Source organism: Symsagittifera roscoffensis, chromosome 1 (assembly GCF_963678635.1).
Source record: "Symsagittifera roscoffensis chromosome 1, txSymRosc1.1, whole genome shotgun sequence".
Lineage (NCBI taxonomy): Eukaryota > Metazoa > Xenacoelomorpha > Acoela > Convolutidae > Symsagittifera > Symsagittifera roscoffensis.
The window spans coordinates 26542799-26566615 of NC_087062.1; the positions used below are offsets into that span (position 1 = coordinate 26542799).

The following is a 23817-nucleotide window of genomic DNA, read 5'->3' on the forward strand; positions in this document are numbered from 1 at the left end:
CTGAGGCAGTAGGGGAGTCACCGAAGAGGTGTTAGGAATAACACTCTGCTTAGTTGAGCAGGCTTTGAATTCGAGGCCAATCACTCCCGTTAGTGCTGATTCACATGAGTTAGAAGCGTTAACCCCAAACCAATTTTTGCTTGGACAAAATACCACAAGCTTTCCTTCGCTTTTACCTGGGGAGCACTTCGACCACAAGAAAAGTTACGTGCGAGCGCAGTCGTATGCTCACGCAATTTGGTCTCGTTGGCTTCGCGAATTTGTTCCCTCACTGAATAAGCGTATCAAGTGGTACAATCATTCTGACTTCACTCTTAAGACAGGCGATCTCGTATGGGTGATTGATCCCGATAGTTCGAGTGGGTACTACCCTCTCGCCCGAATCGTAAAGCTACATTATGGACAGGACGGTTGCGCATGATCCGCCCTTGTTCAGACCGCAACGCTTGAATTCACTCGGCCGACCGTTAAGCTTGCTCCTGTTCTTCCTTCTTTAGGGGTTGAGGATGGTGTACGCAATTTTCAACTTGATTATGATTGGACCAAAATGCAAATAAAACAGCATATTTGGCCGAGCGGCATATTCCAAATGTACTACAGTCAGACTTGCCAGTTGGCGCCGGTTCGAATCCCCCCATACGCAGACCTTAAAACATGTAGACCAGAGGGGGTATAGCCCCTCTTGACCTTTTTAAACTGTTTTTAGGTTCTAATTTGGTTCAGCCTTGATTAAAACTGGCCCCCAAAAAGACCAATTTGTCTCAAGGACATTACCGACCGGTTCTTGTGGCTAGCTTGCGCCAATTTGTGTCGTTTGGAGCGAATTATTGTAGAAAATTCGGAACTTGATGTTGTGAGTTTTCTGGATTATTCGGATTATTTACTGATTATACTGACATGAGTGGTTTGTATTGCCGAAAATACGAATAAAACTTTGTCTAACCACTGTTGTTTCCTAGTTACAGAGAGTACAGAGATTGAGCGCACATTTTCAAATGTTTAATCACGATCTCTTCTAAATTGTTTTTACGTTTTATTTTAACTGAATTAGATATCGAAGTCATGAATTATGGTTTGCTTATAACCTGAAACTTGCACTCTTTTTCCACAAAGACGCCTGGATGACATGAAACAACTTTTTTTTTCTAGGAATGTGAAATCAAAGAACAGCAAAGAATTGCGGATAAGAAGAAGCGGGAGGAGGAAATCATAGAGAAAAACAGCAGAATTATGGGTTATACACTTTTTGTTTTCTTATAAATCCTGTTCATGTCGACACTGTAATAAATTTATGCGGTTATGTTAGGATGACTTGACTTAACCAATTTCGAGTCTGGGTCTTTTCTGTTATACGGCCAAATTTATAAAAACTGTTAATTGTGCTTCTGTTCTCATTGAAAACGCCGAGAAATGTTTTAGTTGAGCTTGATTTCAACCAATCAGATTCTATCATTTTGATCAATTTCTAGATGCAAAAACATTACTTTTTTGCGCCGCAAAACAGAACAGACCCCCTTAAATCTGAGCGCTTCGAGAAAGAAATCCCTTTGGAGTAAAAACCAGGTAAACTATGTTTTTGTAAAGTGAAATTTATAAAAGCGCCAAAACAGGAGTTTCATGGATAATAATTAATTATATTGCATTTTCATTGTCAGCTTCCGTAAGTTTTAAATATAATCGCATATAATTTATTAGAAATGGATTATAGTCTTAACATTTTTTATATCAATATAATCCATTTAAATCGATTATTGGCATTATTGGCATCATTTTCAAATTTATCTAGTGCATTTGCTACGTTTTAAGTTTCATAAATTTTTAGTTTTCATATAACACTTTAAATTTTCAGTACAAATTTTCTTCACTGTTTCAGTTTGTAGTTTAACAATTTATTTAATTGTTTTTTTTACCATCACAATGGTAAAAACTGCCATTTGCCCACTGCCCCCTCACGTTCAAGTAAAGGGGGTTCAATGGTTGAATGTGAATCAACGAGGTGGTGTTTAATGATTGAACGGGGGGATGATTGAACAGGTGGAGGGAGGTTGACTCAATGTTGTTTTCACCAACTATTCTAAATCACCTGCCCGTTTTAACCCCCCTTCCCAGTTCCCCCTCCACAGTTTGCAACCCTCTTTTTGGTACCCCATTTTACTAAATGTGGGTGACGGGGGGAGTTAAAAACATTACGGGGATGAAAATGGGATGGGTAAAGAAGTGGAGTTTTTTTTCAGTCCCCCCTCCGTTCAATGGTGAAAAACTAGGAGGGAGATTTAAACTGTAAACTGGGAGGAGGAGGGGAGAGTGGGGGGTAAAAAAGCCAGAAAAACATGATTTTGTAAATGATTTTTGTAAATGGTTTTTTTTTGTTTTTAGGTTGTTTAATTATTCCAATCTAACTTGATTTAACTTATGCGATCGACCAAATCGCAGCTAGTTAGAACAAGGGGTCTTTCTGAATGTTGCTAAGACTTTCCTATTCTTATTCAACAGACAAAGTTTCTTTCACTCGTAAATAAGTATATTATTTCAAATATAGAGGACACACATCAATTTTATATCAAGAGACATTAGGGTATGGATTGATAGTTATCGAGATAGAGATTTGAGATTTTGGTTATTAGGATGGTTGGGGGTCTCAATATGAGAGTAGTTATGAGATTTGAGAAAGTGATGAAGTGATCTTTGGTATATTTTCGCTTGGCTTATATACCATAGATTTTGATATTTTCAGCATTCCATCTGTTGGTTAAACCAATCAGAAAGAAACAACACATGCTGTAATGTTTGCTTTTGGTGATATTTTATCAACCGAGCAAACACATAATTTCAAGTCAGAACATGTGGTAAAAGTTTAAGAATTATGTTTCTGATTTCAAGTCAGAACATATGGTAAAAGTTTTAATAATTGTGTTTCTGATTTCAATTCAGAACATCCAACCATCTTATAGGGTGATTGTTAAACGGTGAAACCCGTTGACAAAAAATTTAAAAGCATAATATAATTTACAAAACATCAAAAAGTTTTAATAAAGTTTGCGTAAAGTTTTTATTCTGATTTTGGTAGTTTGTTCGTAAAGTGGCGGCTTGTAGTGTAGTCGGTTGATAGATGGCTGCTTGTAGTCGGTTGAAGAATGGCTGCTTGTAGTCGGTTGAAGAATGGCTGCTTGTAGTCTATGTGCATGTAGAGTAGAGCAGTGGCGGCGGCCAAATCACAGCTGGATACTTTTGAGAAATATAACATCAAATACAATTTTTCAAAGTTGGTTTAGCGAATATACTTATCAGCAATACTGGACTATAATTGTAGAAGCATACATACTTTGTAAAGTGGCGGCGGCCAATTCACAGTTGGAGTTAAAAAATAAAAAGAACGGAGGTTAATAGATAGTCTTGAAACTAATAGTTTCCTTCCACCTGGGTTTTTAGGCTCAGATATTTATTGCTGAGGTCCTTATTTTTTTCCGGAGCACTGTTATGGTTTTCTGCATTTGATTGATGCGATTTAAGTCGTTTATGTAATTCTTTTGCACTTGATCCGTGTAGGAGTCAAGGATCGGAGTCTGCATTTGGGCAGTTATAAAGGCTGCAGGAACACAAATATGTTGATGGGGGAGTTGTGCATTAACCAGACGGTATGCACCGTTACCGTTTTGGTAAGGGTGATAGGTGTCTATCTTAAATCGGTTAATAAAGGGAGAGAGCGCATAATTTAGACTGGTGTCAAAATTTGGTGGTTTCCTAGGGCTGAGGTTTTGTTCCTTTTTGACTTGAATCGCAATTTTTGATTCAAGTTCTAGAGAGTTTGCGGATTGGTGAACTATTACAGTTTCAGATTCTAGGTTTTTCCTAGTTGAAGAAGAGGGGAGAATTTTGAAAGGTCGGACAATTGCTTTTCTCTTTTGAATGCAATTAGAATTTTTCACTTTTGGAATTTTAAAATTGGTATTCAATTTTGGTTGATTAATCGGGTTGATTGTTTTGGATGGCATTTCCATAGGGTCATTTAGAGACAGAAGGTTTTCGAAATCGAGTAAGTCTTCTTCGAGTGGAGTTTGAAGAAGATCAGTGGGCATATCCTAAAACATAGAATAAATTAGACCGGTACAGCGGGTCGATTATTGTAATCAACTAGTTGGAGTCTAGGATAAATTTTATCCTGATTTTCGTTTTCAGAATCCTCTTGTTGAGGTGCCTGAGGCCTATGATCAAGCTCAATATTTTGATCGTTCTCATTTTGAGCGAATATTGAAGTCACTATAGAAGTGAAAAGTATATTGTAAGAGGCGGCTAACATAATTTTTCCGAAATGAAGAGTTCGGCCGGTTAGTTTGTGTATGTGTAATACTTTTATTACAAATACAAGAGCGTCGAGTATAAACTTGACGAAAAGGAAAGAGGCGAATATTATTCCGCATCTTTCTAAATAGTACTGTATTGTACCAAAAACACGAGTGTACTCGTTCTTCCAAAAATCAGGCGAGATAAGATAATCTAAGTATATGTTTTGCGTAGATCCGTATTGACTACTCGAGTCCGGATAGAAGTGTTTTCTTGCATTAAGAAAAGTTTGGGATACTTTTTGTAAAAAACCCTTCATTTCAGAGTGATCAGTAATCATGCTCCAAAATTTTTGCATTTGTGCATAAGTGTAAATAGAAGCATCATGACTAGATGCAAGAGAGTGTTTTACTTGCCGTTTAATTTCTTTCGGCTTAAACAGATCAGGACCTTTTACTCTAGTAATAGAGGGTGTGAGTTCGATCCAAGAATTATCGTTATCAACATCTAGTTGATAAAGATTTAAATGTTTATCGGAGCAGTCTTGTTGATCTGCCGATTTAAAAGTTTGTCGAGTGATCGGGTCGACGAAATGAATTTTTTCGCGATACATAATTGGTATCCGATTATAGCATGCGTCCATTAATTGTAATGGAGAATAAAATTTTGGGCAGTGATAGAGCCAGGCAACATTGCCATTGGTCTCTAAAAACATAGACCTATTTCGGGTCAAAATGTAGCCGGCTAAACGCGGGCTTTCGATAGAGAGCATTAAAGTATTGAGAATCATGGAGCGTTCTAACTCACATTGATTCGTTAAAAGTGCCAATTCGGCAGTTCGAAGCATGTAAAAGCTTCGAAAAAGAATGTAATCTAGTTTTGTTCCTAGATGAGCTTCGTAGTCTATTTGTCCCGGTGCAAAGGGATAATTTTTATCTTTTGCGTATTTTACGTAAGTCAAATTTGGCTCCGAATGAAAAATTCCTGTATTAGCACTCGGGTTTATTTGTAAACCAGTATCCATATTAAAACCGTTTTGGTATGCTATGAACAATGATTCGTATTGGGTCGGGTAGACTATTTTTGGGTGTCCACATAAAGATTGTGGTTTATTTAGTATTTTTAGCATAAATTGTTGAGTGTCTCTACCTCGAGTATGGTGGTTGGATATTTTAGTAAAAGAGTCTTTTACAATATAATAATTTTCTTCATTTCGAATCATTTTTGCTTCGAATTTATTGAGAACCGAAAAAATGCAGTTTTCGGGCTCGTTCCAAGTATATGCAAAAGGGTCGAGTGATGTTGTTTCACATCCGTTTTCATATACAGGACAAGGTAATGGAATGTTTTGCCAGTTATTAACGGTGCCATCTTTTAGATTGACAGTTAAGGAAATATTTTGCATGTACGATTCGAAAGTATCCAAATGGATCCAAGAACGATCGCTGCATTCGTTGTGGTATTCGCCATCAACTTTGCCTCTATTTGTATTTGTGACGATTTTTTCGTCGAAGCGAAAAGGAATATTTTTTGAGTATCCTAAGTTAACATATCCCCGTTCGGCGGCGTGCTTACAAGTATCAGGGGAAATGTGTATATCAGTTGTGATTATATTTTGGCGAGCGTCTATTCCGCTTGAATCGAAAGAATCACAAAACCATCGGATAGATTGGTGTTTTATACGACACATTGTCGCGTTAATTTTTGTGCTATAATGCCGTTGGTAAAGAGTAACCTCGGCAGTTGTGGTTTCGATATTTTCAGGTTGTATTTTGCAGGGAGCTACTTTATTAAGTGAGAACATTTTGTTCGATGTCATTAGTTGACAATCAAAATGCGCAATTTTTAGATCTTTTGCTGTATTAGCGTAGAGATTGTCCTCTGGATTAAAAGCGCAGATTTGTTGGGGAAATATTAAAAGAGCGTATATAGCTAACCAGAAAAGTTTCAATTTTTGGCGGCGGCGGAAAATAGAAATTATACTTACTCTCAGCAAATCATCGATTATTTGGTCCGTTGATTGATCAAGGTCCATTATTTCGCCTTCTTCGAGATCGGTGATTTTAGACATTATTTTTGAAATTTATTGATTTTTGCAATTGCTGAGAAGTATCAGAGGAAGGTTTTGGAGGTTGAGAAGTTTTTGAAAGAATGATTCTGGGCTTATTTTTGCTGGTTTATATAGATCAGATTCTGATAAAATTTGTTTGTTTAAGACAGGTTTTAGCAAAGCCGGCTGTTCAGTTATAATTGACATACTATACTGTGCCGTATTTGTTTTTACTGGCACGTGTCTACGGCCGTTGGGAGGGGGTTGGTTTGCAAGTTAGGACGGTAGTGATAAGCATGTTTGCTTCAACCATATGTTTTGAGTTTGCAAATAACCATATGTTCTCACCATTTGGTCAGAAATTAGTACTTTAGCAGAAGCTTTCGTCTTGAATTTATTGACTACTAACTGATTGAAAATATGGCTACAAAAGATGATGCTGATAACTGGCTCAAGTATCCAGAAAAATTAGAGCCTTTGAAAAGTATACCGCTTTGGGATATAAGTAATGAGAGAAAGGAGGAGAGAAAAAAAATATTTGAATTTATGTATAATTCAGATCTTCTTATTTCAAGAGTAGAGTACCTACTATTCACTAACGGCAATTATTTGTTCGACGTTCCGCTTTTGCGGGAAGCCGAATGGTGGTCAGCCCAAATAATAAAATTCAATTTGGATAGGAATGCTGATATCATGTCCAATTGTTGGGAGGAAATTGACCAATTGTCCAGCGATTCAATAGAGTTGATCGGTCTGCTCCTTGGTGAGGATGTGAGTATACTTTTGATTATTTGGTTACAATTTCAATAATACAGTTATATTTTGACATAAATGTTTTTGTTTCGTTTAGAAACTAATGTTTTTATTGTTGTTTTAGTTCTATAGAAGCATGTTCATGGAGAACGGACGAGAAAAGCTCGATATGCTAAAAAGGATTACAATGGCGTGGTGGCAACCCGAGCCGGTATTGCAGATAGTAGCCAAAAGCAAGCAGTCAAGACCAAGTAGCGAAAAAATGACTCTAGAATTATTGTGTGCTAATAAAATTATACATGAAATAGCGAATAATTTTGAGTCAAAGTTGCCTTGGGGCGAAATTTAAAGAAAATAAATTTATTTTTCTTATATCCATTTGTCTTTACTTTTTTCCAAATCTGGATATGAGACTAGATGGAATTGGATTTCCGAATTTTTGTGTGGGACGTTTAGTTCTTTTTGGCCTTTCTGAGCTGACTTCAGGAATAGGCGTATAGAGGCTATTTTCGTAGTAGTTTTCTGAATTATTTGGGGATTGAGCATAATTTGAAAATCCTGCTGAATTATTAGAAAGCTGATAAAAATTTTGGGGTGGTGAAACATGAAACTGTGTTCTAATGTTCCGGTGGTTTTGCGAGCTACTTGGGCCATCGAGTTCACTTAGTTCATTTAATACACGTTTTGGGTATGGCGTAGAACTAGTAATAGGCTGTATATCTGGATTGAATGATGTTGATTCGAATAAAGTCCTTAAGTTCATAGTTTCCTGTCCGGAATCAGAACTTTGTTTTGGCGACTTATTTTGTTCAGATTCCCTAATTGTAGAATCGTGGTTTGTCATATGTTGATATCCACTAGATATCACTGGCCAATAGGAATAATTCGCGAATTCAGTCTTTTTTGGCTGATTAAAATTGTCTATTTGTCGATTTGTTAGATGATTATAAAAACCATCGGACATTGGATCGGTTGAATATTCAGTAACCAGTTTTGGCATTATGTTTTCTTTTGGGAAGTATTCAACAATATGATTACGGTGTACTATTTTTTTCTCTGAGGTCGTGTCGTTTTCTATTTTATAGTTGACATCTGTTACTTGTTCAACTACAGTATATGGGCCAGATCTTAAATGTAGCAGCTTTTGGGACCTTAAAAGCGGTTTAGATCTATTTTCCAGTAATACTTTACTGCCAATTTTGATTGGCTTACCTAGCTTATGTTGATTTCGAAAATAATGCGCTTGATTAGTGACGCGGCGGCAATGTATATAAGTATTGCTGTAAATTGTTTTAAAAAGATTCTCCCTTTTTAAAATTTCTGAGGATATTCGGTTTTGGAGTAATTTATCGATTTTTTCATTTTTTACTCTTTCTTCACTATGAACATGAGGTGAAAGACCGGTGCAATATTCTGATATGCATCGTTTATCATTATCACGAAATAATCCTAGTTTTAGGCTTATTGGAATTTGTGGTTTAATGCCAAATACGATTTCGTATGGCGTATAACCAGTACTTGAATTGACGGCGGTGTTGTGAGCAAAAGCAAATTTGTCTGTCAGTTCTGACCAATCAGAACCAGCATCATTTATAAAATGCCTGAAATATTGAGTTAAATGTTTATTTTGGACCTCAACTTTGCCGTTTGTCCATGGTGCGTATGTAGTTCTTGGTCTAAGTGTAATACCTAATTCAAATGACCAATGAACGAAATCATTGCTTATAAAAGCACTTCCATTATCATGAATGATTTGTTGTGGAATGCCAAATGATGTGATATATTTTTCAAGGAGATTGATTGTTTCCTTTGAATCGGCGTGTTTGCAAGGATATACTTGTATATATCGAGAAAATGCGTCTACAACAACTAAACAATAGTTTTTGCCGTTACTCATTGGTCTGAGTGGACCTTTGTGGTCAATTTGAATTGTTTTCATTGGTGTTGTTTCTAGTTGACCCCATTGCTGTAAAGGAGCTTCATTTAAATCTTTTCTTTTTGGCTTGTTTTTTTGACAATCAAGACAATCGTGAAGAAGCATTTTTACCCATTTATAAAGTCCGGGCCAATAAAAGTATCTTTTAATACTTTCTAATGTTTTTGATTCTCCGTGATGACCACTTAATGGATGACTATGGGCTAGCTTGAAACTGTTGAGAAATAATGATAGGGGCAAACATATTTTTGGGGTTTGTGAGCAATCATCGTTATATTCATGAATACACAATAATTCATTTTGATTTTCAATGAACAGGAGATCAAACTGTCGAAGATAAGCTCTTATAGCTTTATCTTGATGTCGATGAGGTTTGGTTTCTGGTTTTGTACCTCTTTTGACCCATTTTTTGACAGTTTCAATTACTTGATCTTTTAATTGTTCTTGGACAATTGTTTCTACGTCAAGAGCAGCAGTTTTTGCGAAATCTGTCAATTTAATGATTAAATCTAGTGAATCATTTTTTCCTTTTTGTGAGTGCAAGCTAATTGGTTCAATTAGCTTTGATATTTTAGTTCTATTTTCAAAATCTTGTTTTGCCTGTTCAAACTCGTCAATTAGACTTTGTTCGACATTGCCCTCGCAAAGTTCTATCCACTCTTGGTTATCAAGATCGTCATCCAGAGCGAAAAGTTCTTCAGGTATTTCTTCGTAAATATTTTGAGTTGACAATTTTTTTATTTGGTTGATTTGTTTGCCAAATTTAAAGAAATCTGTTATGTTCTGGATTGCGTTGCAAGATTCTTCATAGTAATCTGGTGCTTCTTCAATGCTGAAGTCACCTTTTTCACTTATATCTATAAGTTTTCTTTTCCCACCATGCAATTGAGCAATGATTGGATAGCAATCGTTGTGTGTTGTATTTTTGTCTTCTTTGTGAAGCACTGAATAATTGATTTGTTCTCCGGTGTCTAGAACAAATTTTATTTCATTTGGAATTGTTTTATGTTCAATTTGATATTTTTTAATATCAGCGATTGGAACATTTCGGCTTAAAAGGTCAGGGAAAGCTAAGTTTGTGCCTGGTGTGTAGATAATTTTTAGATTATGAAACTTAGTCAGCACAACCTGATATTTAAAAAATCGGTGTGAAAGTTGTCCTTTTCTGGACCATAAAAATAAAATTGGTCGATGGTCACAATATAGATATATGGGGAATGGTGAACCTATAATATAGAATTCATATGTTTGAAGAGCAGATATAATACCACACAGTTCACGATGCTGTGGTGACATTTTTTGTTCGGCTTTATCAAAAACCCTGGAGTTTGCGGATACAATTTTCTTTCCGTCTGGAAAGGCTTGGATTAAAATACATCCAGTTCCTACATTCGAAGAGTCTGCGTGAATGTGAAATGGGTAATCTGTGTTTGGGATTGCATTAGCAATATCATGGCAAAATCTGTCTTTCAATTTCTGAAAAACGGCTTCATGACATGGTAGCCATTGAAATTTGTTTTCGGTGTTTGCAAGCTCGTATAGACATTTCGCATCTACATGAAAGTTAATTATGTAAGTACTATAGAATCCCATTACTCCGAGAACACCCAGTACTTCAGTTTTAGATTCGGGTGATTTTAGGTTTTTTATATCATCTATGCGAGAAGCTATAGGAGAAAGACCTTCTTCCGATACCACGTGACCAAGGAACTTCACTTTTCGTAGGAAAAAAAATGTTTTATCGGGGGCTGCTTTAAGGTTTGCTTTACGAAGCAAAGAGTGGTATTCTCTGATAGTATCAAACATTTCGTTTTTATTTTTACTCTGTAGAAGAGTATCGTCAATATATGTTATTGCCTTTTTTGTTTTTATAAGCGGACCGAAAGCGTATCTCATTAGTTTACTAAAGAAGTTTGGAAGTGGTTTTAAACCATAAAAACCGACTTGGTAAGTATAGTGTCGTCCTCCGACAATAAAACTAGTAAGTTTTTGAGCTTCTTCAGTGAGAGGTACTTGGTGATAAGCGCATGATAAATCACTGCTTGTAAAATACGAGCCATTTATCCGAGTCATCAACACCTGTAAAGGTTCAAGTGGCCAGCTACAATTACTAGTATCGGTTATTGAGTTCAGGTACCGAGCATCTAATACTAGTTTTACGTAGTCCTTTTTAGGAAGTATTATAACAGGATTTACGAACCAGGAGTTCATTTCATCATTTTCGTTTAACTCGCGTATTATACCAGCTTGTATTAGCTCGTCCATTAACTTGTCGAGTTTGTCTCGTAAATGGATGGGTATTTTGCTTGGTCGTTGCTTTTTGAATGTGGCATCTTTTTTAAGGGGTATATGGAACTTGTGTTTCGTTTTTCCAATATCGTACTTATGATGAGAATATACATCAATGTCTTGTATGATGATTTGGAGTAGATCGACAAACTCATCGTCCGATAGATCACTTTGTGTGAAATCAAACTCGGAAAGGAATTGAATAGTGCTATCAATTTTTTGCTGGTTGGATGTATAATGTTCGTCTGATTTAAATGTTTCGCTTACAATAAATTTGATCAGTTGATCATTTTGTTCTTTGTTCCTATATTTTGGGAACTGGTCTCGAACGAGTGGTCTGCAAAGATTCTTTGCATCAGCCGAGAAATCGGTGGCTAGTTTGCCTTCGCTGTTACAGGCCTGAACTATATCAGAACCGATTTGTTCAAATATTTCTGATACACTTTCTGTATCGAATACTTCTAGCGCAGGCATGCTATTGAGTTCCCAACCAGGTACATAGACATAAATTGTGATTCCAGAGAATCTGAACACGTCGACGATGATTTTAGAAACTTCTTTCCAATCCATTTTGTCTAGACCACAAGCAATTTTTGGCATTGCAATACAACGAATATTATTAGCAATCGCATGATGTTTCATTTCATCTAGTGCATAGTGAATGCTTTGATAGGTAGGTTTTTGGAAATATCTTTCCTTGGTGATCAGATTGTAAATTATCTGTCCGGAACTGGAATCTCGATAAACGATGATTTCGTTCACGCTGCTATTATTATAGCTACAAAAATCTCTCATTTTTGTATATCGTCGACAGACCATTTCGGCAAAGCCTTGGGTCATGGCTCTATCAGCAGAAATGCATTGGGCAATTGGCATGTTTGATTCGAATATAGATTGTTGTTGAAAATCGATGTATTTTATACATGAATCATAAACTCGGCTTGTACATTCTTGTGTGGTGTTTACAATTGTGTTCAACATGAAACAACTGTCAAATTCTGAACTTTCGTTTAGAATAGTTGCTGTAAATTCATCGCAATCTTGGATTGCATATACTTTTTCTTCTCCTTGTATATCTGTTACTGCATATCCGAGTACGCCTTTATTTATGGTTACTGGGTGGTCTTGTTGATTTTCAATCAAAATCGGTATTCATGAAAATTAAACCAGTTTTACACGTGTCTTTGTGAGGAAGAAATGTAGTTCCTTTTTTAAAATATGTTTCAGCTGTATGTTTATACAGATGCGAGGAGCGGTGTGAGATATATAGGGGATCTTTAAGTCGGATTGTTTCTATTTTAGAAACGTTCGGATATTCCTTATCATTGTTTAATAAGCCATATGAGATGACACCATTTTCGGATTTTAGTTCAACAGCTGGGATATCAAAATAAAGGGCTTTAAGGAACAAATGACAGAAGTCGATTCCTAATAGATTAACAGTGCGTTCTTCTGTTATCCAGACTTTGTGGTTTGTTGGATACTTTCCGTCGGTATCAAAGCATGAAACGATTGATGTATGGCCAAGCATACGGATTTCAGATCCGTTGTAAGTTTTGGCTTTACTTTGGGATTTGAAAAGAGTAAGTTTTTGTCCAATTTTGTTTAATTCTCGATAAGTTGGTTCATTTATGATACAACAAGTTGATCCTGGATCGACCATAAATTCAATTTCCAGTCCACTATTTTTATTTGTGTCTCCGGTGGCGAAATGATATAGATTGAGATAGATCCTTGCTTTTGGATTGCTATCTTCACTTGGCTTCGGAGACTTTAATAGTTTAAAGGAAACATATCTGTCAGTGCGTTACAGTAGTTAGTTTCTTCTTCTACCCAATGGGTATTTTCAACTTGATTTTGATTCATTCTGAATCCTGGTGATCTTGATCTATCAGAATCACGACTATTTGTTCGGTTATATCCGTTTTGATTATATTGTCGACCTCTAGGATCACTGCTGGATTGCCTATTCTCTTGGTCATAATGCTGTTTTGCAGCTTGTTCATTTTCTCTGAAAGTATTTTGTTTTGGGTATTTTTCGTCATACGACTCGTTTCGCCTGGGATTGGGATTGTATGATGGCTGTTGATTATTTCTTGGATAACCGTTTTTGCTATAGTTATTATGATAACGAATACCATAGTTACTTTGATTCTGGAAATTTGGAGTATTTCCATAATTTCCTGATTGACCGCTTTGATTTGTAAAGTTATTGTTTCTTGACTGGTCGTTTTGATTGTAGTTTCTTTGATTTGAGAAATTTCGGTTACGTTTATAGTCGGTCTCAAATGACACTTTTCTATCATTTTTTATTGTTAGTTCTTTGCGAAGTTTGTTTACTTCGTCCTGGACTTGTTTCTTAGAGCATCTAGAGATAGAATGACCGTTCATCCTACAATAATCACAAAAGCGTGTATTATTTGGTCTGCCTTTTACATCCGGATCTCGGCGACGAAAGGAATGTTGTTCGTTTATGGCACTAACCTCTTGATTTTTAATCAATTTGGTTAACTCTTTTATTTGCGTTTCTAATGATGTCATTTTATCTGTCGAGGTTTTGTTTGCAGGATCAGTGGCGACGACAAAAGTTAAATCTTTTGTAATTATATGATTGGTAAACGTTTCCCATCCTGCGTTGGGGTTTTCTATCATATATTCATGAGCTTTCTGCTTTAGAGCTAAGGGTTTTAGACCTTTAATTGAGAAGTCTATATACTTTTGAGTTCTTTGTCTCTTTTGTATATTTTTTTCCAATGTCTGTGCATCGGCATCAGCATGAACAGTAGTATCAATGCTTTCGGGCCAACCCTTGTCGACTGATGTTTTACTCCTATGGAAGTAATTTTTTATTAATTCGCCCTCTTGTCGAGTGGCATTTTCAGCATCAATTCGATGCTTGAAACGATCTCTACCATCAGTGAACCTTTTAAGAAAAAGATTTTTTAGTTCAGCCCAAGTAGTAGTATTAGTTACTTCATCAGTATACCACTCAAGAGCTGTTTCTGTTAATAAAGATCCAAACAAACTTTTTTGTCTGTGATCATAGTTAGGCTGAGCGCCAGCGTCTGTGGGTCGTTGCCCTAGTGAGAATACAATTTTATTCTCAACTGAAGTCCAAAAGGCTTTTGCGTTTAGGTCTGAATCATTTCCTGAGAATGATACAAAAGACAAGTTAGGATGGGTGATTGGGTGATCGGCCATCTTACTTTTTTCAAGTTAAGATATCCAATTTAAAGTTTTGAAATTTTGAAATTTGATAATTTCAACTTTTCAAATTTTCAGCTTTTTGAAATTTGGGTAAATTCAATTTTTGAGTTTTTGATAATTTCAACTTTTTGAAATTTGATAATTTCAACTTTTGAAATTTTCAACTTTTTGAAATTTTGATAATTTCAATTTTTGAACTTTTCAACTTTTGGAAATTTTGATAATTTCAATTTTTGAATTTTTGATAATTTCAACTTTGTGAAAATTGATAATTTCAACTTTGTGAAATTTGATAATTTCAACTTTTTAAATTTTCAACTTTTTGAAATCTCAATTTTCGAACTTTTCAACTTTTTGAAATTTTGATAATTTCAATTTTTGAAATTTTGATAATTTCAACTTTTGAAATTTTCAACTTTTTGAAATTTTGATAATCTCAGTTTTTTGAGATTTTGAAAATTGAGTGAATTTTTTGAAACTTGTGTGCCTCACTGGTCGCACCAATTATTCCAATCTAACTTGATTTAACTTATGCGATCGACCAAATCGCAGCTAGTTAGAACAAGGGGTCTTTCTGAATGTTGCTAAGACTTTCCTATTCTTATTCAACAGACAAAGTTTCTTTCACTCGTAAATAAGTATATTATTTCAAATATAGAGGACACACATCAATTTTATATCAAGAGACATTAGGGTATGGATTGATAGTTATCGAGATAGAGATTTGAGATTTTGGTTATTAGGATGGTTGGGGGTCTCAATATGAGAGTAGTTATGAGATTTGAGAAAGTGATGAAGTGATCTTTGGTATATTTTCGCTTGGCTTATATACCATAGATTTTGATATTTTCAGCATTCCATCTGTTGGTTAAACCAATCAGAAAGAAACAACACATGCTGTAATGTTTGCTTTTGGTGATATTTTATCAACCGAGCAAACACATAATTTCAAGTCAGAACATGTGGTAAAAGTTTAAGAATTATGTTTCTGATTTCAAGTCAGAACATATGGTAAAAGTTTTAATAATTGTGTTTCTGATTTCAATTCAGAACATAATATTCAGTTTGAAAATACCTTTGCTTTGTCATATTTTAGCAGAAAAAATGAAACAAGCTGAGTAAAAGATTTTTCTGCAGAAAATAATCGATAATTATGGATTTTGTGGAGCAAAAAATCGTTTTCCATGGATCGTTTGGTTATGACAAAAAATTGATTTTAACCCATTGTAAATATATTTAAGTTTTAAAACTGGAGTCTATAATCGATTATATTGTCAATATTTTTGTCACTAAAATCCATTATAATCGATTATTATCCATGAAAACCCAGTGCGGGGCGCGTTTTGATTGAGTTTGCGCACGACTGAGTTCAAAAGTAACTAGCTCCGGTTGATTCAATTTTCCATGGGTGTCCAGAAAATTTTTTTGAACAAGCTTACGGCATCATGGATTCAGGGGGAAGAGGAGGACGGGATTGGATCCCGAACCACCTCAAGGGTCCTCTTTTGAACTATTTTATGACATTCATTATCAACCAGTCGACATTAAAGTATTCTAAAGGCACCATAGACGTCTATATATACTAACTCTGCGAGAGGAGCGTGCAAAAAACTTCAAAAATTCGACTCCGTTGCAGAAAAACTTAGCAGAAGAGAGCCTTTATAGTGTTTTGACAAAGTGTCAAAAGTCACTTCGGACAATTTATAAAAACATGGTCAAACTCCTGCCCCTTCGACAAAAATCCTGTTGTTAGATCTATCTTTTTTCGCTGTAGCTTCAAATTTTAAATGTTTTTCAAAGCTTGAGAATTTTTTTTCCCAGAAGAGACCTTTGCTCAGAAGAGAGACCGGAAGTCGTCTGTGTACTATGTGAAACTACTGGACGCGCACGGAAGTCTAAATCCAGATGACATTCTGGCAGCACAGCTACATGCCAATGACGGAGACAGTGATGAAGAAGCGACCAGGGTTAGTTCGGAGCATTTATTCGCAATTTTCATTTCGATGCTTTGAGGTAGTTTGTTGAACTTTCGTCAATGAAGTGCCAAAAAAGCATTGAGAAATTTCTGGTACTTCAAATAAAGCTCGCGCGGGGTCGAGTTTGGTACAATTTTAAAGAATACAAGAAAATTGAAAGGACCGAATGGAGCGGAGAAAAAACTGACGACATCCACCATTGAGAAAACGATATCTCTATCTGATTGTACAGGTGTTAATTTTTCTTGCTGGGCATGGTCTGATTCTTAAAACCTAACTTCAAATCAAAGTCCACCAAAAAACCCATCGGGAACAATAGTAGTCTGTTTTTTTCTTGCAATTGATGTTAGTATTGTTGTCAGGACATTCTTTGGCACTTCCACAGCAACTACCGATTCTTGTTTTGATTTAGAATAATGGCGATAGTGAAACCACAAGCAGCGCCGGAATATCGAACAGCCCCTCACGATACGATCGCCTTTCAGACGAAGAGGAAGAAGATGAAGCGGAGCGGGGGTCGAACCGCCGTCAAAGGCGACGCAAAACTGCCGACTTGAAACGCGATGAAAATGGATTTTTACTCGGAGAAAAAAGGGAAGATAGAATTGAAAGACGAGAGCGAAGAGCGAGAAAAAAAGAGTGGAACCAAGCGTACAATGCGAGATATGTTCGCACCGCAAAGCCGAGAAACTTCGAGATTGAGTTGGGTGTACACCAGATATTCTCATCTTCTAGGCTCGAGCGAAAATGATATCTTTTTTTTTCTGCACGGTGGAACTCAAGGGACTCACAAATTGATAAAATTTTAAGTTTAAGATTATTTCGTTTTGAAAAAATTTTTATATCATTTTTTGAGAAAATTGAAAGTCTTACTAACGTTTCTTTAAGTTTCGGTTCATAAGAACTCGCCTATTTGCAAACTTTGTGGCATAAGTTTCATGCTGAAAATATGTAACTGTAAGTCGGGTCGTATCAAGTAATTGAAAAATCACGATTGTTGTTTCTTCAACTGAAAGCTTCAAGATATTGTTAAATATTATTGACGGTCTGAAATCAATTTTCAAAGTCAGGAAATGGTAAAAGCCAGTGAAGTCCACATATTTCGTTCTTGCTTGAATCATATTAACAAAATAGCCACAATGGAGTTGCTCCTGATCAGCTGAAGCCTACTTTTTTTTACTTTTTGATAGTTTTGCGACGAAAAAGTTGTGCAACTAGGGCCATTTTGCAAAACTTCTTATCCGGCGCAACTGAACTTATTATACAGAAGACGCGAGTCTTTTCAGTTATGACCACCCCAAAAAATTTAGAAAAATTGAAATGAGCAAGAAAAGTATATAAAAATGAGGACGGCTGCAATATTGTCTCAAAAGGGTTTTTTTTCTGACTTTTTGTGCATTTTGCATAAAATCGCACAAATATGAGTCCAAGATGCCAACGACTTAGTCACAACTGTCGCTTGTTCCGCCGTTTTGCAAGTTTCCAGGTTGAATTAAAGCTTTGGATATGAGCCCTGGTAATAGGATCGACAAAACTTTGACAGTCACTAACAGTTTCACAGTGGTAGCCGTTAGGGTCGATGATATTTTTGTATGCCTTCCACTTGTCCGAAATCACAAATTTTCGCGGAAAAATTGTTGCCGTGGAATAAGCCACAGGGTTCCCTCGGTTCGGTCGGGAACTGCGTAAAAAACATTTCTTTTGAATGAAGAAACCTCTAAAATCCCACTCCTCCAGATACGATCGAATGATTTCTACATGTTTTCCAGGTCCCTAATCTGGCTCGGATCTTGATGTCGAACCCATGCATATGCCTCCCAAAAATAGTTGTTCCAGGCGACAATTGTATATGGGTTCATTTTGGCAAAAATTAAAGGAACTCCTTTAGTAAGCTCATGAAAAAGAAAACAAAACAATGTCGTCAAATGGATGTCCGAGAGATATCTTTCCATACTCCAACTTCAAATCCGCTTTTGGTTCCTTGGCATCTCCAACGGGCATTTTTTAACGTAAAAAATCCTCATTTGATTTCCTTCCGTATACATTTAGGATTGCTAAGAAGCAGTTTATCTTGCAGATATTTAATTGAAGACTTATCATCAAAACAAGTTTTACTCATGTTTCACCATTTATTCTGCGGATTACGCAAAAATTAGTGATGAAAATAACTTATAAACTTATAAATATAACTTATAATTTCGTAACCGCTGCTTATTGCACGCTAGTGGTTTTTCATTGTTTGTCTCTTCTTCACTCGCTTTTGCGATTTCCATTACAGCTCGAAAATTGAATTCGTAAAAATATGCATTCGTATAACCAAAAAGACGCGAAGAAGCTTCAGAGTGATTTGATTTTAATGAGGCGCCGCTCGGGTCGAGTTCGTGGTTTTATGTTCAGATTTAATAAGTCTGAATCGATCCGCGTGGGGACCGAAAATTCATAGTCGCCACGCAGGTCAAAGTCTGTAAAGTCTGAGCACAAGTCTGCAAAGTCTGAACATAAGTCCACAAAGTCTGAGCATAAAGTCTGCAAAGAAAGTCTGAATATAAAGTCTGCTAGCTCTGAATCGATCCGCGTGGGGATCAAAAATTCATATTCGGCACGCAGGTCAAATTCTGCAAAGTCTAAACATAAGTCTGCAAAGTCTGAACATTCGTCTGCAAAGTCTGAGAATAAGTCTGCAAAATCTGAACATGAAGTCTGTAAAGTCTGAACAAGATCCGCGTGGGGACCGAAAAGTCATAGTCGCAACGCAGGTAAAAGCCTGCAAAGTCTAAATATAAGTCTGCAAAGTCAGAGCAAAGCATGAACAAATCTACAATTAAACAAAACAGTAATCTCAATAACAACATTTCATAGGGGAGTGGTATTTCAAAAGTTTTTTTTGTCTCAAAAGGTTTTCTTTTCTGACTTTTTGTGCTTTTTGCATAAATTTGCACAAATATGAGTCCAGATGACACTGACCAGATAGTTGCCACACAGGTCAAAGCCAGCAAAGTCTTAACGTAAGTGTGCAAAGTCAGAGCAAAGCTTAAACATATTTACAAATAAGCAAAACAGTAAGCTCAATTACAACATTTCATGGGGAAGAGTTATTAAAAAAGTTAGCACTACGACCCGGGTCGAGGTGCTCAATATATAGTTCTACTATTTAAGTCGAGCACACGACAGTGCATGACCAAAAAAAGAATAGTCGAGACAGGGGTTTGGATTGAGCACAAGTTCGAAACATACCTCGAACATGGTCAAAACATAACTCGAGCACGGTCGAAACATACCTCGAGCACGGTCGAAACATACCTCGAGCACGGTCGAAACATACTCAAGCACGATCGAAACATACCTCGATCACGGTCGAAAGATTTCTCGAGCAGGGTCGAAACATACCTCGAGTATGGTCGACACTCGATTTGAGCAGATTGAGAAATGAATTTTTTGCCAGATTTTTCTCGCAAAACTGTGAAAAGGTGCATGCAGAGAAATTATCCAGTAAATATGTGTTTTTATTGTGCACTTAGCTAGATCAGCATATTTGCTGATAAACTACAGGAACGCCACGAGAAGGCCTACACATGGTTCCAAAAATTTTTAAGCAAATGTTTGGCGCAATAACAAAATGGTCACTACAAAAACAGAGAGATATAAAACAATGAAATGAAACCTTCTTACAGACATACAGACATACATACATACAAACTTACATACTTACATACATAGATATTCACAAACATAGATACCTACTTTTATACGTACGTCATACACTTTCAAAAACATACACACTTATATCAAACGGAAATATATAAACTTACTCATTTATTAATACATACATACATATAATTAAACATGTGAGCAAAGTTAAAAACAGACAAAACAGACTTTCTTGGAACCTACAGCAGTCAGGATTTTGTTACCGCAGTCTAAGCCCAGATTTTTATTGGTTTCATAAGTTTGATTCCGAGTCCTGATCACCCGCAATTTTAATCTTTTGTGCACGCTGTTATTGTTGAACTTCTTTGGGCTTAAACTAAATTAAATGGTCCAAAGGGTCTTGTGCCGAAACTTTGTTTGCACAAGGTCCAAATCAACAAACCTTACGGTCTGAATCCGGACTCCTTCGGCCCGCACCGTCTGAACCAGGGTTCATTTTGTCCACACGTTCCTAAACCAGACTCCTTCGGTCCACTTGGTCTGAACCCGAATTTCGTTGGTCCACTCGGTCTGAAACCGGATTCCTTCGGTCCACACGGTCTGTTTTCTCAGTTTTATTTTTTTGGATGAAAACTTGATTATGTCTTTTTTGATATCGGGAAACTAATTTTCCCACTGCAAGTTTTTTTAAACGTAAACTGCCTTGTTCGTACTTCATATCAACAAGGTAGGATCAACATCATATCAACATCATTCACATCGGTAGAAGCACAGCACAGCATACCCGGGTTGACCAAAACTTCTAATCATACAATTTCCATTTATGAAAAACTTCTTGTCATACAATTCCATACAATGCCATACGTACAGAACATTGTATGAAATCTCTATGATAAAGATTTTTCCATAAATGAATATTGTATGATAGGTGTTTTTCCATAAACCAAAAATTTTGATTTTTTCTTTCAAAATTTAGTTTCTGAAAAGTTTTTGGTTGTGTTCGCAACCGAACACAAGTGACAAAGACCTTGGTTACTCAAAACACCAAAGGTTGGACGGTCTTGCATTTACAATCCATAGCAAACGACCTGAATTTGGATGTTTTTCACAATTGATATAACAAAAGTAACGAACTTTTATTTTTTGGCAAAATTTTTTAATGATGATTATTTTAAATTTTTGAATTTTCAAGTTATCAGACATTGATCAAGGCTTACTTTAACACCCCATACAAAAGAAATAGGAATTTTCAGCGTTTTTGAAAAAAAAATTTAAGTGAAAACAAAATAAAAGCCAATTTTATTGTATCCAGGACTACGTTATGCACACAAAATATTAAATTTTGCATGCAAAAAAAAATTTCGAAAAATGTTTGTTTGCGTACGAAATTCGATTTGCGGTTGAAAAAAAAAACAAAAAATTTTTTGGGCCAAATTTTCAAAATTACTTGACAAATTTTTTGTGTCGCCATCAAAAAAATGCCAGTCATACAATTCCCATATATGGGAATTGTATGATAAGCATTTTTTTCAAAAAAACGAGAACCTCAGTTTTTATCACCAGACTGTTTTATAAGAATCAAACATCCACAGAAATAAGTTTATACCAGTTTTCAACCATTTTTAGAAATTGTATGAAAATTGTATGACAAGCATTTTTCCATACACTTGATGTATGGAATTGTATGATAACGATTTTCGGTGTATGGAGGTCAACCCGGGTAGTGAGTGATAAAAAAATTATCGACTGGACTCTGTGTTCACCTGTTACAGGTTGTAAAACCTTCTTTTTGTTGACTTTGCTGGTCTAACTCTATACAGAGAAGTTAGCTTAAAGCTTAGTACGTATTGTTTTTTTGTACGCGTAAGCACGTCTTTTTTCTCAGAGCCGACATTATACGGTGTTCGTTTTTTAGCAAGGATTTACTGTATGACATGGAACAGCCAGCTGATCAATAAAAACCTAATCATCTTCAATTCTTTCAGACAAAAGAACACAGGGACTATTAATAAAAAAAGGTGAAAATGAACATCAATTTTGAAATGGCTCTTGTCGCAACGATGGGAAGCGATTGACATTGGAAAGTTAATGCTAGAAAAACCAGAACAGGAAAACCGTTCAAAACAATTTAGGAGGGAGATCCATGTCAACGATAGCAACGGAAACAAATACATTGAAAACGACAGGGAGCTCAGAAACAGTAAATTGAGAGTTCAATGGTTGACCGATAATAAAATTTTGACAGAACAGGAGTAAATGCACCGAAACTTGTTGAATGATGCAGTGAAGGCAATGAAAAAAATTACATTTTCTTGAGCCTAGGATCAGAAGCACAAAAAAAATCAGGCAACAAAAATCAAACGTAAACGTTACGGCAGTGTCAGCGATAAGCCTTTGGAACCACGTGGAACAAACTTTTCTACCAGAAAAAATTTTAGCCTTCAAACGCTGCAGCTTCATATGCAGTAACCAAAATCTTATGAAATTTAGAATAACTCTATGCTAAACTCGTACACGGGGCATCCAATACAGACTGTGGGGACTTAAAAAATGAACCACAGCGACACCCTTTAAAAACGATCAAACCAGAGAAGAACTCTTTGCAGAAACCGGAGCTCAGAGAGACGCATTTAGAGACGCTCTTAGAAAATATAAAGTACAGAATATTTTAGAGGAAAACCAACATCTGATTCCAACACTCGGAAAAAAAGTTTCCGAAATCAACAAAACAAAACAAGAACCAATGGGTTACAACAACAATAAGAACAGTGACTATGGAAGAGAAAAATTCAAAAGCCGGGGCCGAGGATACAGAAACAACAGAAGACAGAATTAAAATTACAGAAGATGATAAACTATCGAAAGAAACAAAGGCAAGAAAAAACATAAATCGAGCGTTTTAATCGTGGAAAAAATTTCGACGATTATCACTTGGCATCACTCGGCTAAGTACAAAATATGCGCAATATTCGCAGATGGGGATATTTTGCAACCGCATGCACGTCCTTGGTCCTCTGCATGGTTGATAATCGAGAAAAAAAATAAAAAGAGCACTCGGAAAAGAACAAAAATCTGAAAGGAAATTGACTCAATGATGTACCCGGAGTACCTAACTTACCCCAACAGATCGTGTTATTAATTAACTACAAAGACCTGAATGTACACATCGTTAGAGTCAAAATGGAGAGTGAACCAATCATAGCAATAGCGCGGTTTTTTTCAAAAAAAGATCGCGAAAAAAAAATATAAAAGACGACAACAGCGCGAGTAGACCAGCATGTTAGAATTGTTTTCTTATTCTTAAAAAATAAGAAAAAAAACTAATACCCTCGATAGAAACACTCTTGTAAAATTGAGAATCTTGCTAAAACCACCGATAAAACCCACAGTAGCAACAATCAAGGTCAAAATCGAATAAGACAGGCATCGGAAAAAAATTGGGTCAAACAAGCAAAAATATTTTAAAATGAACAAAAAGCCAAGTGTATAGACAAACAACTTATCGGCTCAATCGTTATGAAGTTCCAAATAGACTGTCATACCGCTACTGCAGTAGCAGTATTTGTCTATGTATGTACAACCAACCTATGGTGCTTACTTATTACTTTTATGGTATGCTCAAGGTCATAGTGAGTGATGACATTGAGACTAAGTGACAGATCAGAGTTCGTAACACT

At 36.0% G+C, this 23817-nt stretch overlaps 1 protein-coding gene across 1 annotated transcript; it reads left to right on the forward strand.

Annotated features, from left to right (window-relative positions):
* The first annotated feature begins 1067 nt into the window (after window positions 1-1067).
* Window positions 1068-17285, forward strand: LOC134841941 (uncharacterized). The gene is made up of 3 exons (XM_063858042.1): window positions 1068-1234; window positions 16338-16483; window positions 16905-17285. The coding sequence occupies exons 1-3, from the start codon at window positions 1231-1233 to the stop codon at window positions 17241-17243; spliced, it is 489 nt and encodes a 162-aa protein (XP_063714112.1). The 5' UTR covers window positions 1068-1230; the 3' UTR covers window positions 17244-17285.
* The last annotated feature ends 6532 nt before the right edge of the window (window positions 17286-23817 follow it).

Coding starts and splice junctions, on each gene's coding strand:
- LOC134841941 (XM_063858042.1), top strand. Junction 16,484..16,904: donor GTGATGAAGAAGCGACCAGG/GTTAGTTCGGAG, acceptor GTTTTGATTTAG/AATAATGGCGATAGTGAAAC.